Below are 18368 nucleotides of genomic sequence, written 5' to 3'. Positions count from 1 at the left end.
CACAATGTTATCATATGTGTATTATTAACATGATATCAATATTACATTTTTTAGATGTCACGGTTATCGCCAATACGGGGTATATCGCATCACCCCTAATTGCAAATACACTGGATTGTTAAATATTAGTATCTCAGTATATGTAAATATATTATAAATAATGTATTTCTCACGTGCAAAATATATCAGAGAAGCTGGTGAAGTAGTGAGGATGAGTAAGCTTACTGACGCCTGTGTGTAGAGTAACTGTTTATACCTGTATAATCTGTCTCCTGACTTGTTTGCACACACACACACACACCATGGGCTGTGCCATGTGTTCCCAGCTGGTTGACATGTGGACTGTGAGGGTGAGCAGGACCGGCCGCAGGGCCATGGAGCTCACCGCCTACCCACAGATGCTCCAGGGAGGCTACCACAGGGTGACGGGCCTCCACTACATGTCCTCCTTCTCTGACGCTGAGGACTGCTGTGATGACAGCAGCTCAGGCAGCTCTCTCACCTTGGACTGGCAGACACAGGGCACCGATGGCTGACATTCCACCTACAACTGAGATGTAAATAAACATGAGAAAATACACAGGACGTGGTGTATTTGCAATAAACGTGATGACTGGATTTGAAGAGGAATAGGATGTGAGAGTTGTTTGTTGACAATATCCACTATATTAGATTCATCTTTTAGATTTTTCCGATGATTTTTGTTGCATATTTTATTACCGTGATATCCTGTCATCCAGTGGTGGAAGAAGTACTCAGATCCTTTACTTAAAGGAACAGTGGGTAACATTTTGGGGGATCTAATTAGCAGAAATGGAATATCATTTTCATAACTATGTTTTCATTAGTGTATAATCACCTGAAACTAAGAATTGTGGTGTTTCCGTTACCTTAGAATGAGTCCTTCATATCTACATAGGGAGCGGGTCCTCTTCACGGAGTCCCCCATGTTTCTACAGTAGCCCAGAACGGACAAACCAAACACTGGCTCTAGAGAGAGCCTTTTGTGTTTTTACGTTACCTGAAGGCCACCGTCTTCGAGGCGCTTGTGAAACTGCGGTAACGTGAGCCGCGGAGTGCAAAACTGTGGTACCGCCAGCCGCCATCTGACTTCCGTTGCTCTTAAAGTAGTGTCATTATGGTAAAGATGGCCTCTGAGTGAGGCAAACGGCGTTACCATGGTTTTGGACTGTGCGGCTCACGTTACCACAGTCTTGGAAAGGGAGGAGTGAGCGGAGGGGTACTCACCACTAGATACCACTAAATCCTACACACTGTACCTAAAGTACCTTAAGTAAAAGTAGAAATACCATGGTCTAAAAAATACTCCATTAAAAGTAAAAGTCCCGACTTAAAAATGTTACTTGAAGTTTTATCAGCAGAATTTACTCAAAGCATCAAAAGTACTTCTTATGCTGAATCTATTTATCTAATGTATGATTACATTACTTCATGTATGATTATACGATTATGTGTTTTGTATGTAAAATCTTAATCTCCATGGTTACTATTGTTTGAAATGTTGAGTAAAAAGTACATTTCTCTCTGAAATGTAATGGAGTTAAACTACAGAAGCAGCATAAAATAGAAATACTCAAGGACAAATACCTCAAAATTGTACTTAAGTAAATATACTTAGTTATTTTCCACCACTGCTGTCATCAATAAAATATTTTCGTAATACTGTACTACGTAAAATGATGACATATTATGACGTTGCGCAACCAAAATACCGGATCCACTGCAATCTAAATTACAGTGGTAATTTTCCTTGTTCTGCAACCAACCGCTCAACCCATATTTAGCAGCTGTTGCAGCTGCAACATGAAATCCTTTTCTGAGCATAACCACCACAATACAAAGGAAATACGTGCCGGCTATGCTGGCTCACAGACATATGAGTCAGTTCATGATCAGTTTCTCTATTGAAGTAACATAATTGATCCTCAACTGTGCCGTTCCACTCCTTTACAGGAAATACCTGTACTTTACTTTTTGTATTTGCATGTTATGCTACTTCATACTTAAACTCCACTATGACTGTGAAATTTCCTGCTAGGATACATAAATAAACAAACAAACAAACAGACAGACAGACAGACAGACAGACAGACAGACAGACAGACAGACAGACAGACAGATTCTATCTATTTCAGCAGGAAATATTGTACCTTTTTACTCCACTACATTTATTTGCCAGCTATATTTACTAGTTACTTTTCAGATATTACACTTAATTTTTAAATGATGTATTAAGAAATAGCTACCCTAAAGTATTCAAAGTATTTCAAATTTGTTCAAAATACAGTTCAGAGTGTACATTACTTTTGTATTTCAATCTTCAAGGGGGTAAAGAAAAAAGAAAAGTAGCCTATCGGTGGTTTTTGGACCCCCAGGGGTCATTGAGGGGGTCCCCAGCAAAAAGGTTAATAATGTATTTTCACTGTAATTCCATCCATAAGTAACACAATGACAGAAAGTCATGTGCAACATTACTCTTTAATACTTTTGTGGCGGTACTGAGTTCCCCAGACTTTAGTTGTTCAGTCAGAAGACTGAAAAACAGTTCCCATCCACATAATAATATAAAATAAAATGCCTTCTTAATAATAATAATGAACAAATGCCTCTTCAATAATGAACAAATGCCTCTATAATAACAAACAATTAAGGAAACTGAAATATTGGTTTTGCTTTTCCTTTTACCCTCCTTTAAAGTTTTCCCAAATAAAATACACTAAAAGAAATGGGTATAAAGGTTTTCATTGAAAATCAACAAATGAATAGAATACAAAAATACAGCCTGCAGGCGTTAGGCTATTGTAAGGCAAGCCAGATCGTTGCACAAATAGTACCTAAACGTCCCAGTGCAGGTAACCCAATTGGTTGGCACTTAACTTGTTTCCCCAACTAGGAGGGTCAACACTCTCAACAAACAAAACACAAAGATCACAGAATCCCAAAAGGGCCCAAAACAGACCAGAGTTTCTGATAAAGCTGATAACACATGTTGCATTGAGTGAAGGAGAGATCAGAATGACACTGGGTGTGCAGTTTCCCTCCTCTTTTAAGCCCTACAGAAAGGGCGTCGTTACACCCTGATTGGCCAAGAGGGGAATGCACCAAGCTGCTCTCAACTATCATTTAAGAGCCAGTCCCCACACCCTGCGCAACAGGTGAACTGAATAACCCTCTAATCACTCAGCAACTCAACCAAAAAAACACCAGGGAAAAGGGAAACAACAGCAAGCACCAGAGAATTGGCAGCTGCCACACTTTTTCAATATAATTTACAATATTACCATATTACTTTTCAATTTATACCCTGGGTGAGTCCACGGTCTCTTTTTGTCAGTTTAGGGGTCCTTGATGGGAAAAGGTTTAGGAACCACTGGCCTATGTATACACATCACAGAGGACCTTGTGTCCAAACCAACAATATATATATATTTTCTATATATGATACATTACTGATTATCAATTACACAAGAATTAACCAGAAAAGAGGCAGACAATTACACACAAAGACAGCCAATGAATAAAAAGTCTATGGACACCATGGAACAAGCATTATTAAGCCACATAGCAGCTAAAACATCATCAAAGCAGGCAGCACAGAGATGTATTTAAACAATATTAACTCCATGTTGACTGCCTGTAGCCACAAACACACACACATTAAGGGAGTAAAAAGAGAGCTGGCAAGTGTGGACACACTTGTTTACAACAATGACTGAGTTTGTTGTTGTTGTACTCACCTGTCTGAAGGTCATTATAGTAGAACCAGTCCACTTGGCCTCTCTGTTCAATATAAACAGCCACAAACGTCAGAAAGACGTCACACACCTCACTGAAGAGCAATTTAGCAATTAGCATGTCAGAGCGTGCAAATCAACAATCAACAATTAGCTCATTAACGATTATCTAATTAACGCTAATTAACAATTAACATATAGCCTATGTAACCTTTTTTTTTTCTTCTTTTTTTTTTAAACAATAATGTTAACCATAATAAACCTAAAATGACTTCAGAAAAAGTAGCACTTTTAAAAACAGTCTACTAAGTAACGTTAGGTCTACACAACAAAACAACTGACTCAAAAATAAAAGCACGGTTCTGATGAACGTGATAGGCCTTCAAAATAAAAGCACCATTCTGATGAACGTGATGGGCCATTCAGATTCATTCAAGAGGTCAGTGAATGAATAATTAAACATATAAAATGAATACATATGAAATACTAAATGAAATGAATGATAATTTAAAAGAAAAACAACCGCCTCCAAAATGTAGTTCAGAGAAAAATATTATTCCAATTGTGTAAATACTTTGTCACACTTAATATTAAAGAATACATTTCCAAAGACTGATCTAACTTCTAAATTACAGTATATACCACCTCACACTCGGCACCTCCATGTTTCTACTAAGTACCTAATTTCACTTAGGATAGATAGAATTGAAAAAAGGAAACAGTCCACTATCAAAGACTAATTTCACTTCAGAATAAAAGTACACCACCTTAAAGTATCACTCAGACAGTGTCAGGACATTCTGATGTAGAATTTCAAAATTAAAGCCCTTAAAACAATCTCATAAATGGGCTATTTTCCCTCTAAAATCAGATTACAATTAAAAGGATATTGTCCACTATCACCCAATAGTAGTAGGGCTAGGCTACTTCCAAGTACACGATCTGAATACTTCTTCCATAACTGCCCCTGTGACTTTTATATGTATAGCCTCAGGGAACAAATTTAGCGCACGTAGTGTATTTTACTCACTCTGGGATTCACAGAATTATGAATGAAACATTCCATTTCTTCCATGTTACTTGCATCATAACTTTGGTAAGTGGGTGGGAGCTTCAAGTACAAAACAGGCTGCTCACTCCTCCTGCCTCACTCTCACTTTCTGGCAGCTTTACGCACGGACGCACCAGAGAGCTCTTCTTCTTCTTCTTCTTTCACGGCTCAGTTTGGATAATTCAAACAAAAACCATGGCAATCATGATCAAAAATGAAGTTTTCTCCTGTTTTGTTTTCTACGGCGTGCTTCTGGTGATCAAAATGTACATCATAGCGATAATAACGGGACAAGTGAGGCTGCGCAAAAAGGTGAGTGACTATATATGATTTTTAGAACGATAAGGTTCCAAAAAAAAGCAACATGACTATGATTTAGAACGATAAGGTTCCAAAAAAAGCAACATGACTATGATTTAGAACGATAAGGTTCCAAAAAAGCAACATGACTATGATTTAGAACGATAAGGTTCCAAAAAAAGCAACATGACTATGATTTAGAACGATAAGGTTCCAAAAAAGCAACATGACTATGATTTAGAACGATAAGATTCCAAAAAAGCAACATGACTATGATTTAGAACGATAAGATTCCAAAACAGCAACATGACTATGATTTAGAACGATAAGGTTCCAAAACAGCAACATGACTATGATTTAGAACGATAAGATTCCAAAACAGCAACATGACTATGATTTAGAACGATAAGATTCCAAAACAGCAACATGACTATGATTTAGAACGATAAGGTTCCAAAAAAAGCAACATGACTATGATTTAGAACGATAAGGTTCCAAAAAAAGCAACATGACTATGATTTAGAACGATAAGGTTCCAAAAAAGCAACATAATGTCAGGAAACTTTCACTAATGCAAAGTGTTTTTTTCTTCTTCTTCTCTGAAAAGGCTTTTGCCAACCCCGAGGACTCGCTGAGACATGGAGGTTTACAGTTTCACAGAGAGGATCTATATGTGGAAAGATGCCGGAGGTAAGAGAGCACAATGTTTGGCCAAGACATGCTTTTAAATTGTAGAAATGTTTACTTTTAAAGTTCTTTTTTTGACTAGATTATTATTGTAGAATCCAGGAGGGAGTATTCACATCCTTTACTTAAGTGAAAAGTAGTAATACCACAATGTAAAAATACTCCATTACAAGTAAAAGGGTAACATTTTACAATAAGGGTACATTAATTAACATTAGTTAATGCTTACTAGTGTATTAACTAAAGCTAATAATGTCTTTTTAAACAGTAAATAATGTATACATTAATACCTTGGTTACCATCGCCATTAGTAAATGCTTATTACACACGTTAGTTACTGTTAATTAACTGTTAAAATTAAGGCTTATTAATGATTAATTCATGTTAATTAATACACCATTATTGTAAATAAACATTTATAAAAACAGTTTTTCTCTCAATGAAATGGCTTAGCTGCTGTTAGTTCATTCTTATTACTGTATTAACTGATGTTAATAACGTCTTTTAAAACTTTAAATAATGTATGAATTAATACCTTAGTTAACATGGACACCATTAATAAATGCTTACTAGACACTTTAGTTACTGTTAATTAAGTGTTAATTAAGGCTTATTTATGCATTAACTAATGTTAATTAATATACCCTTATTGTAAAGTGTTACCAGTAAAAGGTATTATAAGTGCGTAGGTTGTAATGTACAGCTACCCAACACAGGAAATGGCTTGCAAGTGTTCAACTGATAGCATCATGAGGCTGTTGCATAATTGTTACTCAGTCACTGTGTGTACCTGCATACGCCAAATAATCAGATGCAAAATTTTGTTAATTTTCCAATAATTATTTAAAGGGACAGTGTGTAGGATTTAGTGGCATCTAGTGGTGTGGTTGCAAATTGCAACCAACTGCTCCGCTCACTCCTCCCGTTCCAAGACTGCGATAACGTAAGCCGCCCAGTGCAAAACCGTGGTAACGCCGTTCACCTCGCTCAGAGGTCATCCTTACCATAATAACACTACTTTAGGAGCAACGGAAGTCAGTGGGCGGCTGGCGGTACCACGGTTTTACACTCTGTTTCACAAGCGTGTTGGAGAACTACGGTGGTCTTCAGATAACGTAAAACGCAAAAGGCTCTCTCTAGAGCCAGAGTTTTTTTTTTTTTTGTTCTGGGCTACTTTAGAAACATGGCGGACTCCGTGAAGAGGACCCGCTCCCTATGTAGATATGAAGGACTCATTCTAAGCTAACGAAAACACAGTGATTCTTAGTTCCAGGTGATTATACACTAATGGAAACATAGTTATGAATACTATATTCCATTTCTGCTAATTAGATCCCCCAAAATCCTACACACTGGCCCTTTAAGAAAAGCTTTTTTTTCCTCCTTTCATTTTCAATAAGAGCTGGCAGCCTGTAGGAGACATGCTTTACTACTTTGTTTTAACTTGTCAGAAAATGATCCGTGACAGCAGTGAGAACAGCACATTTTTTCCTACTACTGTTTTCTCTGAAACACCCATGCACTTGTGACGGGAAAACCAGACAAAATCTGGCTTAGTTGTGAGTTGCTACAACAACATGATGCTTTCAAATAATCTGCGAAGCTCATCATCTTTTTCTTTTTTTTACGTGTTGTTTCTGCAAGAACTGTGAACATGGCAGGTTTCCTAGAATAATATTATTAAAAAGTTGATCCCAGTTGGTGGAGGGGAAGCGGGGAAATAGTGTGGCTGATAAGTAGCTGGTCTGACTGGGCTGCCAGAAGGAGAAAGTCACAGACGTCTGCTGCTGTGATGCATGGTCTTGTCCAGACTGAAGCGGCACCTTAATGAGACATTACAGACCCACAGTGATGAGCAAGGATTTTCCACAATCCAGATTACGAATTACAGAAGAAAGCACAAAGTAATACACAATTTGAATGAATCACTGAAACAACTGAGTGAGGAGTACTTTCTACTATATCATCACTTCACTCTACGTCACCGGTAGCTGAGTCACAACATTACAGGAAACACATGTGACTAAATCACTTTTTCTCTGCTGCAGAGCTCATATTAACGACATTGAGAACATCCTTCCCTTCCTCTTCCTGGGTGCTATCTACTCCATGACTGGACCCTCGCTGGCTGTGGCCCGCCTTCACTTCCTGGTCTTCTTCATGGGTCGTGTGCTGCACAGCGTTGCCTACCTGTGTGCCCTGCAAGCGCCGACCCGCTCTGTGGCCTACGTCGTCGCACAGATACCTTCTATCTCTATGGCTGTGCAGATCCTGATGGCAGTCGCAGCGTATGCCTAAATATCCAGAAACGAGGAACTGAACTAAAGGTGCTGTTCTGGCTGGAAAGATGTCGACCTTTGACCTGTGTCAGAAAAAGCAGCAGGAGGAGGAAACACAGAGAGGCCTCCAAGGAGGGAGAACATAAAAGACAAGAATGTCAGTGAGAGTGCAATATAAGGTGTGGGACACCACAGCTGGTTTTGTGAGATTTTTGTCAGTATTTTATTTACAACGTTGAAATGTGAGAATGCCTTTAAAGTTATTTGAAGTTGACATCCTGTACTGTACTATTTAAAATACAAATTAAGTTAATTATTGTCTTGTTAAAACGACCTGTCGGAATTTAGAACTCACTGACAGACAGCTATAGACATGTAGGTTAAGCCACGTTGGAAGAATTTCTAGCACTCTATGTTCCTACCTGCCCCCCTTTTGTGTTTACACACCACCATTCATGTGGCGTTGTGTCTACCGTGGCTTCATCTGTTTCCTGTGTGGATATTCCATCTGTTGAGTTAACATTTGTTTGCGTACTATGTTCAGCAAAAGCATAATGGATCCTGACATGGTGACTCATAGTACCACTCAGTGAAACACAGTTTGATTACTGTTTGAGCGAAACTGTCTCTCAAGTTAAGTCAATTTTAAGGAAGAAGAAAAGAGTTTGGACTGAGAATAAATCTTGCAACCTGAAGAGAAAGCAAATGACAAAAGAATTTTATCTGTGAAAACATATTTCAATGCTATTTTTTATTGTCTTAATAATTTATTATTCAATTTAATGTATAGTTATTTTTTCTAACCCCTAGATGCATTTTTGTTGACAATAAAACAATTTGCATATGCAACCAAGTTTACTTGAATGTGTGTTCTTTCAGGGGATGTTTTTATCCGTGTATAACCACCAGAATAGTTGTGTTTTCATTTTGAGCCCTTCATATCTACATAGGGAGCGGGTCCTCTTCAAGGAGTCCGTCATGTTGCTCCATGTTTCTACAGTACAGAACGGACAAACCAAACACTGACCTAGAGAGTCATTTGTCTTTTGCGTGTTTTTACGTTACCTGAAGGCCACCGTAGTTCTCCGACACGCTTGTGAAACTGCGATAACGTGAGCCACAAAGCGCAAAACCGCGGTACCGCCAGCCGCCGTCTGACTTCTCCTAAAGTAGTGTTATTATGGTATGGATGACCTCTGAGCGAGGCGAACGGCGTTACCACGGTTTTGCACTCGGCAGCTCACGTTACCGCAGTCTTGAAAAGGGAAGAGTGAGAGGAGGGGTACTCAGTTGGTTGCAACCAACCTGCAGAGAAAGAAAACTGATGGCCAAAATGTTACACACTGTTCCTTTAATTGTCTTTTGATAGAGAGATCATTGGGTTGACTTGGCCTGGTCGTGCAGAGACTGTAGTGTGTGCTAGTGTTAAGGGAACTGGGCCCCTTTTTTATGTGTGTTGTTGTGTGAGAGAGAAATGATCTAGATGTGCGCGGCAAAGCTCCAGCATTCCTCCACCTATTATGCAAGACCGTCGGCTGTGCTGTGTTCACTGTCATATCCTGAGGGGCCGGGAGGGTGCTAGGAGGCCTTAGATGTACTGACAGACAGCAAGAGCGCCTAGTCGTGCACTCATAATGAACATAATTACTGCATGTGTGGTCTGCATGTCAACGTCCTCAAAGCACCTGTTGCATCATGAGTGAAATGTGTGGCTCGCGTGACTTTGGCTCAAAACTAAATTTTCCCAGCCCTAACATGAATTCCATTTCCAGTGATGACAGGTGTAATGTTTTGTGATTATGGAGTTTTTATTCCAAACAAAAGAAGAAAAAAAACCCGAGAGCGTGGGAGGACTGAAAAGCCTTTGCTCTGAGTGAATGAGCCTTAGCAATACATGATCTGGGTGAAACATAAAGCTAATGACATGTCAGGGACACAGGGGTGTGACTATATCCTGTTTGCGTCAGCCGTGAGGTCGCCCCAACTTGCCTATACCTTCAGGGTGAAAGGAAACCTCTTTCCTATATACAGTACGCCTAACTTTTCCTCTCTTTGCCGTTATGGACTCACCGGTTAATGAGCTGCGAGGCCTGAGTCACACACACAGAAATCACAGACCATGATGTGATCTAATGTGTTGAGTAACCGGAAATGTATTGCTCTATAAAAATGTAACTTTCTCAGTTTTTATTGGTTTTTTTCATGCCAGAGTAGTGTTACAAAAGCTCTGTTTTCATTGCCCCTGGCTGTTCCCCGTCTAGAGATCAGTTTATGTTGGCTGGGATGGTCTATTGCTCAGACTCGCCTTATTCAATAAAGAGAGAGTGAGAGAGAGAGAGAGAGAGAGAAAGAGAGAGAGAATGAGTGGTGGAAGAGGTATTCAGATCCTTTACTTAAAGGTGCAGTGTGTAGAATCTGACGACATCTAGTGGTGACACTGCAGACTGAAACTTCTCCCGTGTGCCAGGCGTGTCAGAGAACTACTGTGGCTGACGCAAAAACGCTGTTAGTTCTTGGCTATGAAAACACAACAATTTGTATTTTCAGGTGATTGTGTGATAGAACATTGTGTTTGGTGCCTTGATGCATCCAACACCCCTCCAGACACCTCAGACACTGGCTGTGTAACATTTGTTCAAAACATCGGCCTGCTTGAGCTGCTCACACCTAAACAGCAACTCGGGCCGGGTGCACTGCAGGGAACTGATTATTCCAAAAATTATTTAACGACTCTGTTGGTAGTCCTACAATGTTCAACATTTCAAAAAATTGAGAAAAAAAAAGCCAAACAGTTCAAATTTCATAAATATTTATTACATATCAATGAACAGAATCGACTACTTTCACAGCAGTGGTCTACAGCACTTGTTTAAAATAATTGCTCAAATAATAATCATAATAATAATATAGTTCAGTTTCATTTGAGGCCACATTTGATACACAAACATTTACAAGTAGTACTTGGCATTAAAAACGATGGCGATACAATATTTTAAGACACTTGGTGTTTTTTTTGTTATTTTTCTTTCATTTTGATATCACAGAGAGGTTCAGCAACAGTCTAAACAGTAAATATTGATTCAAATACAAAAAGAACCAAACCAAACCAAAAAAAGAAAAACAGTGAAAATGCCAAGGGGAGGTAGGAACAAAGAGTACTTGACAGAAATACAGGAGAAAGAGGAACATCAGAAGTGGGAGAAGCAGTGTCACAAACTGTAACTGCCAGGCGTCCCCCAGTCACCCACACTCATTCAGAGTAATAAACACTAAAGTAGAGTTCCTTTGTAAAAAGCCCAATCCCCGTTCTTCTTCTTCCCGTTTTAGTTTTTCTGAGTTGTGTTGGAGGACTTCATACTGAGACAGGCAGCGGGAGAACAGAGGACAGGCGTGAGGGGGAAAGAGGAGGAGGCCCATGCGAGATCTGAAGGCTGCTGTGTTGTGAAACCACCACATAGAGGCGCTCTCATACCTACATAAGCATAGTCAGAACCACTGCTCCCAGTTTGTTGCCCTACCTACCAGTGGATCCTTAAAGCGTTCTCTTTTGGTTTAACCGTCTAGAGTTCATGTCCCTGTTTCCAGCATTCATACTGACTCACAGGACAGATGCAACTTCCTCAGTTCTCAGTACAACGGCAAAGTTTATTTATACTATACTAGAGAATGCAATTTCTGAAGAAACTGTGGTGCGATTGCTGGCTGCCGAAAAGCTAACACTGAGCTGTATTGCTTCACGTATCAGCTTAACAGCATTGCTTGAAGAGCTGGAAGCTGGACTGTATTGCTTGGTGGATGGCTGGGAGCTTCGCTGGCTTAACTTTATACGGAGGAGCAGCTGAACGGAGCATGATGAGTTGTATTAGTAGGAGAGGGATAAAGGGTGCAAAATATAGTGTAACTAATGAAAGGTGTTGAAATTAGTATTTTAGTGTATGGAGAAGGAGTTGAGGTGTCTTAATAAGGGCAAAACAGTTGATGTCTAAAGGTCCTGACACACCAAGCTGACGGTCAGCCGTCGGACAGTTTGGGCCTAGTTTTTTCGGCGAGTTTTTTGGGCCGATTCAGCATGTTGAATTGGGGGCGGAGCTCGTCAGTGAGAGAAATCACCCTGATTGGCAGTTCAGCTTAAACGAATCAGTGCACGAGAAGAGAAACGGAAGTGAGGAAAGCAAGCCAACGCATAAAGTCAAGAGGACACACACAGAAGGCTCTTCTCATTTGTCATCTTCATCTCATCCGATCATTCCAACACACGGATATTTTCACAGCGACATGAACATCTGGAATGATGCTGAGTGGTGTGAAAATGGTCGGCAGATGCCGCTTTGTTTCATCTACGTATCATAACAACGGCTTGTATATCCGCAGTCTCAAGTATTCCGGTTTCCCTTTTTGAATGACGGATACAGACCAGCGCCGCCTGCTGGTGTGGAGAGTTATTTCCTCTCACGCAGGCGCAGAACGTACATGGTAGTCGGCTGTAGTCTTTGCGGTGTGTTCGATTGCAACTTTTTGGCCAAGACAAGACTTTGTCGCCGCCAATTCTTTGATGTCGACTTGGTGTGTCCACAGCCTTAGATAGTTTGATTATTTGAAAAAGGACCAACTTCCCTTTGTTTTGGTGAAAAAATAGTGTAGTGTGGGGGAAATTACCTTACAAAAAAATCAAAATATTTTGGAATAAATGAAAAAATAAAAACATTAAAAGTAATTCTGAAAATGTCCTCAATGAGCTGAACATTTTGAAGTTCGAACAAAGTTTCTGCGTTGAATGGTGTTGAAGTAGTGAGGTGTCAAAAACGAGGAAGAATACTTCTGACTACTGTCAAAAAAGTAGTTTTCTGGACGGAACTTTCTGCTTCAGACATATCTCTTCTGAGTCTTCCAACTTTATGGAAATGCAATAAATTGCTGGTGCACCCCTTTGAGTTCACCCTATTACAGGATTGGTTTCAAATTTACATAATAATCACAAAAGTCAGGATGTCAGGGACAAACTGGAACAAGTGGGAATAAAACGTTCCTTGTTCAGAGTAAAAGTTGTCCTTCCTAGACAGATTTTGAATGAAGGACAGCCAGTTCACATTTGGTTATCAGTGCCAAGAACTGCTGTCAAAAACCTGTAAGTTAATTGATCGGTAAATTAAACTACTAAGACATGTGTAGCCGTTTTTCAATAAACACATGGGATGCTATGGGAATAAAAGGAAATTGGAGTGTCACCGGTGTCCCGTAAATTGGCCTATAATTCATAGCTGCACCCTTGCACCAGGTGCCCCGGCTGTAAATCAGAGTCTTACTAGACATCTGAAATGAAAACCAGCAGGACTTTTTCGCTCGGTACGGAATCCCTAAATGCTAGTTTTAGTTAGTTTTCATGGACAGTTATTTTACTCTTGGTATTAACTTTAGTCAGGTGAAGGCAGCAATTCCACAAAGGTACAACTATCTAGATTCAGTATGTTTTCTGTTGTGTATTTGAAATGGATTATTGTGCAATATAAGCAATATATATATGTTTTATATATGTTACATTGTTCCAATAATTGGGAGCACTTCAAAATGCATTACCTTTCTGCATTTTCCACATACAGAAAAATACTTTATTTTAGTGTGATTAGTAGTCAAGATAGTTTTAGCTTTTTACGTTTTGATCAAATTCTGCTTTTATCATTTCAGTTTATGACAATAAACTTTATTTTAAAGGTTATCTTGATAACATCTTTTCTGTAGACGAATCATTTAAAAAATAATAATACATCCACAGAGCTTTTAAAAAGGTTCCGAATGAAAGTATAGCATTTTCCTCAAAAAAAATGTATGTTTTGTTTATATGCGTGGAAGATAGCTGACATTTGGTTCTCACTTTTAACAAGGCTTGTGAGCGAATATTATAACAGTGTTGGTATCACGTGGTATCTCTTTGTCATCGGCGATTGACTTGTTCGACTTTTACTCTACCACGAAAGAGTCATCACTTGACATGACTGTCTGTCTGCGTCTCACTCCACTTAACCATAACATATGTAGGTTATACATTGAACTGGCAACCACTTGTTTTGAAGTAAATGCAATGAATGGGAGAGGGAGAATATGGCATATAGTGTCTGAATGTTATCAATAGCACCTTTAACTTTAGTTATTGTGTATAATTTGTAGTTCTGTTTATAATTCCTTTGCTGTACCATTGTACCTCGGGCCATCACACATGCCAGTCTAGTAAAACATCCACACTTCTCAGGTTGTGGTTTAGTTTATGCTGCTATGTTTGGTATGACGTCGCAGACCTCATGGTTTCCAAAGAAAGCGATTATTTATGCGCAGAAGTCACAACACATGTACCAAAGGCAGGACATGCAGACTGAAGTATGTCTCATTCTTGTGGGGTAAAATGTTGAGTGCATGTGACTTTGAGAGTGTGCCTCCAGTCAGTGAATTTATCCAAACTGATGGAGTTGTGAGACACCATAGTAATCTAATGAGGACTACAATCATGGCTGCTACTGTCAGACACCGGAATACGGTGGCTGTTAGAGGTGTAGTTCAGTGGAGAATGCTGGGAAATGGCACTTGTGGGAGACTTTGCCTCCAGCCCTGTCTACCTGTATACTGTGAATGAGGAGAGGAATAAGGACTAATATGTGCAGAGAGCATAAAACATCATACTTTTACTAAATATGGGAATAAAATGGATTTTTATAATATATCTATAAATATGCATCACAGGCATACATGCCTGTCGCCGTGTATGCATTTCCATGTATAAACAGATGTACACATACATATGCATATCATACAACATTTGAAAGTGGATCAGAAATAATCACATAATATACAACACATATTAAGCTCTAGCAACTTCAGAGGGCATTGTGAACGCAAGAGATTTTTGTCGTGCCTCGGTGCGCAGATTTACATTCAGTTTGTGGTTTGGGATCAAACCGTTATCTCAAGGCTGTTGCAGAACTCTGAATAAACCACGGCATCTTACACAACCTCACCGCCTCTTTGGGTTATTTGCTGCGGGGGCAACACAAACACCCAACACGCAGTGGCTGAGGGACCGCTCGCGAAAACAAACGCACACAGACGCGTCTTCTAACTCCCACTGCACCCATCTCGTCCGATGAATGGGGAGACCCAAGATACAGGGATAGAAACAACAACAAAAACAAGAAAAAAGGAATTCCAACAAACAACAAATTAAAAGCAAACCAACCAAAAACAATAAAATAATGGTGACAGTACGGGAATGGGTGGGCAGAGAAGTGCACGGTGGGATTGTCTTCACTTTAGGTCCAGGACATCTTCTTCGAAGGATGTGGAGAGGGCGAACGCGCTGGCGAGAGGCGGGCTCTCCGCACGCAGCACCACCTTCTCTGGCTCGGCCTCCGAACCGGACGAACAATGCAGCTGGACGTCCAGGTCTGCTTCAACAGACTCGGAGGCTAACCTGTTGTTGCACAGAAACATATGACTCGAGCTCTTATCACGTTATGCAACTGATACTCCAAATTCCCACCAGGCAGCGGCTAAATACCAGCAATAATTACTGTTTTCTGCGGCCCGGGAGGCGTATTCATGTGTTTTAGGCGGGAAGAAATTCTTTGTAACATAGGTCAACATGTCACAGGATCTGTTTACTGACATTCAAAGGTGGATAATAGAGAGGTGACAGGAAATGAGGGGAAGGGAGGGAGAATGGCAACAAATCAATGTCCCCGGGACACTGTGATCACAGTATGTGGATCTTAAAGGTACTAAATTTGATATCCAGAGCATTAATGTAGCAGCAAACAACTATTGTCTATGTAAAGATATAAAGATAGAGTAATGTCTACCTGAGCAGAGAATGAAGTCACTCTCCCTCTGTGTGTGTTGTAATCAGAGTTTCTGGCTGCACTAGTTAAACTTTTCCCAACTTTTGTTTGGCCACATTTCGCTGCTGCTCTGGTGTGAATTCAGCGTAATGTAAACGTAAATATACAATGTTGTAATCTGTCACCTGTCGCTGTTTGTTGACGTCAGTGCTCGTGCTTTGGGGTCGTCCTCTGTGTTCTTCTTGCTCATCTTCCTCTGTTTGACTGTTCCACTGTCTGACTTCCCACTTGGTTCCTCCGTCAAGCCTTCGTTGGTTTTGAGGTAACAGAAAATGTACATGTTAAAGGAATAGTTTGACATTTGCTTTCTTGACAAGAGTTAGATGAGAAGATCAATACCACACTCATATCTGTCTCTTCAGGCTACAACTAGCAGCCGGTTAGCTTAGCTTAGTTTAGAATAAAGTCTGGAAGCAAATAGAAACAGCTTGCCTTCCGAAGGCAACAAATCCCGCCTACTAGCACCTCTAAAACTCAATAATTAACACATTATATCTAGTTTTTTTAATATGTAAAAGACAAAGCATTAAAACAACAATTAATTTTTTAATCATTTGTCATCCCGGTCTCACGGGAAGGCGTAAAAATATCATGACATTACAAGGACATTCCACATGTCAGGCTTTTTGTCTGTCATTTGTACGCCACGCAACAAAACTACGGTAACAACCACAGTTAGGTTTAGGCAACAAAACCACTTAGTTAGGTTTAGGAAGCACATAGTTGGGCTTAAAATAAGTATGTAAACTAAGTAAAATATGTACGTAAACAACGTAACATAAGTACAGAAAACATGATAAGCGTCACTAAAAACATGTGAAAAACTACTACTATATTGCTTATTTATCGTTTACCGAGCAGCTCCTTCCGTGTACGGCTGGCTATCTCTTTAATCTCCATGCGGGACAGGGAAAGCGAGTGCGTGGCGGAGATGAGGGGCGTCGAGGGCACCATGGCGGGGGCCGGCGTCGTCAGCACCTTGTTGACCAGAGGGGACTTGAGGGGTCTTTCGATGCTGCGGCCCACCAAGTTACACAGAGGGATCTTGAACATGTGCTTGCATGCTGCTTCACCTTGGGAGGAAGAAACCCAGAGGAAGACAAGGATAGAAAAAAGGAGAGAGGTAACGGGTAAAGTCAGAAAGAAGGAGGCAGGTGACAAGAGAAGACATGAAACGAGGGATAAAAAGAGCAAAGATGGGAATAGAGTGTCGGAAAAGAGAAACATATAAAGAGTGAGAAACATGTGGCAGTTAATGAGATATGTATGAAACTCCTGGCCTGAAGCACTTAAGTGTTTTTTGCGTGTTTCAGCTCACTAGCTACAGAAATGCAATTCTTTTTATAGAATACTGTATGTTTTTAGACTTTCTGTCATCGTCAGTGTATTGTACTTTTTATTACTGTTGCATGGCATTCGAACTGGTCATTTCCTGTATTTAAAAAGACTCCTTGAATGCACCATTAGAGAAGGTTTTTCTAAAACAGACACTGATTGCAACAGCACACAATATAAGTGTTTTATTGTGATGGATAACTAACCTCAAGCAAGTTTCAAGCCTCTGCTAGTCGGTTTTCATAGCACAGTAAAAATTAATGGGAAACAACGGCTGCCTAGAATGTAAGAAATCTAAAACCTAAAATATGCAAAATGATCTTTTCTTTTGTGACTTTGAGTCTGGAGGTTGACGAGCTGATACAACAACAGCAAACCTCCGTATTCAAATGAAGACACTCTTAAGTGATTAATAGTCCTATTTACTGAAACAGCATGCAATCTTAAAATTAATCATCCTTACTACAGAGAGCTAATGTGATATAACTGTTAGCCATTTATAGCAGACTATCTATTATTCAGTAGACACTATAAACGTTTAAAGTCTGTTTGGGACACATTAAATGGATGTTTGGAGTTTTTCAAATGGCACAAACTGCAGCGTGCCAACCTGCAGTGCCCCGACTGTGCCATCAGGGAGCAGTATTGCAGTTCGGTAGCCTCACTCTGCTCCATTGTGGAAAGGCTGATAGTAACATGGATGAGACTGAATCAATGTGGAGGCACAAAGAGGACGGTCTCATCTGAAATGTCAGCGGGTGAGAGGTGAGTAAAAGAGCCACGGAGGAAAAATAGAGGGGGTCACTGCTGATGTCTGACAGGTACACTGTGTTAGTGTTGTTATTACAGATCCTCTCTCTTGTACCTGCGTTGTCATACAGCGAAAATGGCAATAAACCAAAATGCAAGGGAAAGCATGCAGTTATTTGGAATATATAATCACAGAGATCAATATATCCCACATGCGTTTCTGGACCGGGGGAAGAGTCACACTGCATCTCACTGGCATATGAATTCAATAGAAATATTGGTGCACTAATTGAAGTTCTCCACAGCAGAGAGATGTTTTTGCTGCAGG

The 18368-nt window shown here is 40.0% G+C and overlaps 2 protein-coding genes across 7 annotated transcripts in view; one reads left to right on the top strand and one right to left on the bottom strand.

Annotated features, from left to right (window-relative positions):
- The first annotated feature begins 4871 nt into the window (after positions 1-4871).
- Positions 4872-8925, top strand: ptges (prostaglandin E synthase). Its single transcript, XM_037752422.1, has 3 exons — positions 4872-5118; positions 5714-5796; positions 7842-8925. The coding sequence occupies exons 1-3, from the start codon at positions 5002-5004 to the stop codon at positions 8089-8091; spliced, it is 450 nt and encodes a 149-aa protein (XP_037608350.1). The 5' UTR covers positions 4872-5001; the 3' UTR covers positions 8092-8925.
- A 3668-nt stretch (positions 8926-12593) lies between these two features.
- Positions 12594-18368, bottom strand: part of garnl3 (GTPase activating Rap/RanGAP domain like 3) — a 77626-nt gene continuing 71851 nt past the window's right edge. For all 6 annotated transcript variants that reach the window (XM_037752499.1, XM_037752503.1, XM_037752500.1 and 3 more), the window contains 3 exons: positions 16810-17028; positions 16081-16201; positions 12594-15528 (listed from right to left, as the gene is read on the bottom strand). In XM_037752499.1, coding sequence (XP_037608427.1) covers positions 15363-15528; positions 16081-16201; positions 16810-17028 — 506 coding nt within the window. In that variant the 3' untranslated portion in view covers positions 12594-15362. The remainder of the gene's footprint in view (positions 15529-16080; positions 16202-16809; positions 17029-18368) is intronic.

Source organism: Sebastes umbrosus, chromosome 19, assembly GCF_015220745.1.
Source record: "Sebastes umbrosus isolate fSebUmb1 chromosome 19, fSebUmb1.pri, whole genome shotgun sequence".
Taxonomy (NCBI): Eukaryota; Metazoa; Chordata; class Actinopteri; order Perciformes; family Sebastidae; genus Sebastes; species Sebastes umbrosus.
This window is presented reverse-complemented; position numbering and strand designations above follow the sequence as displayed.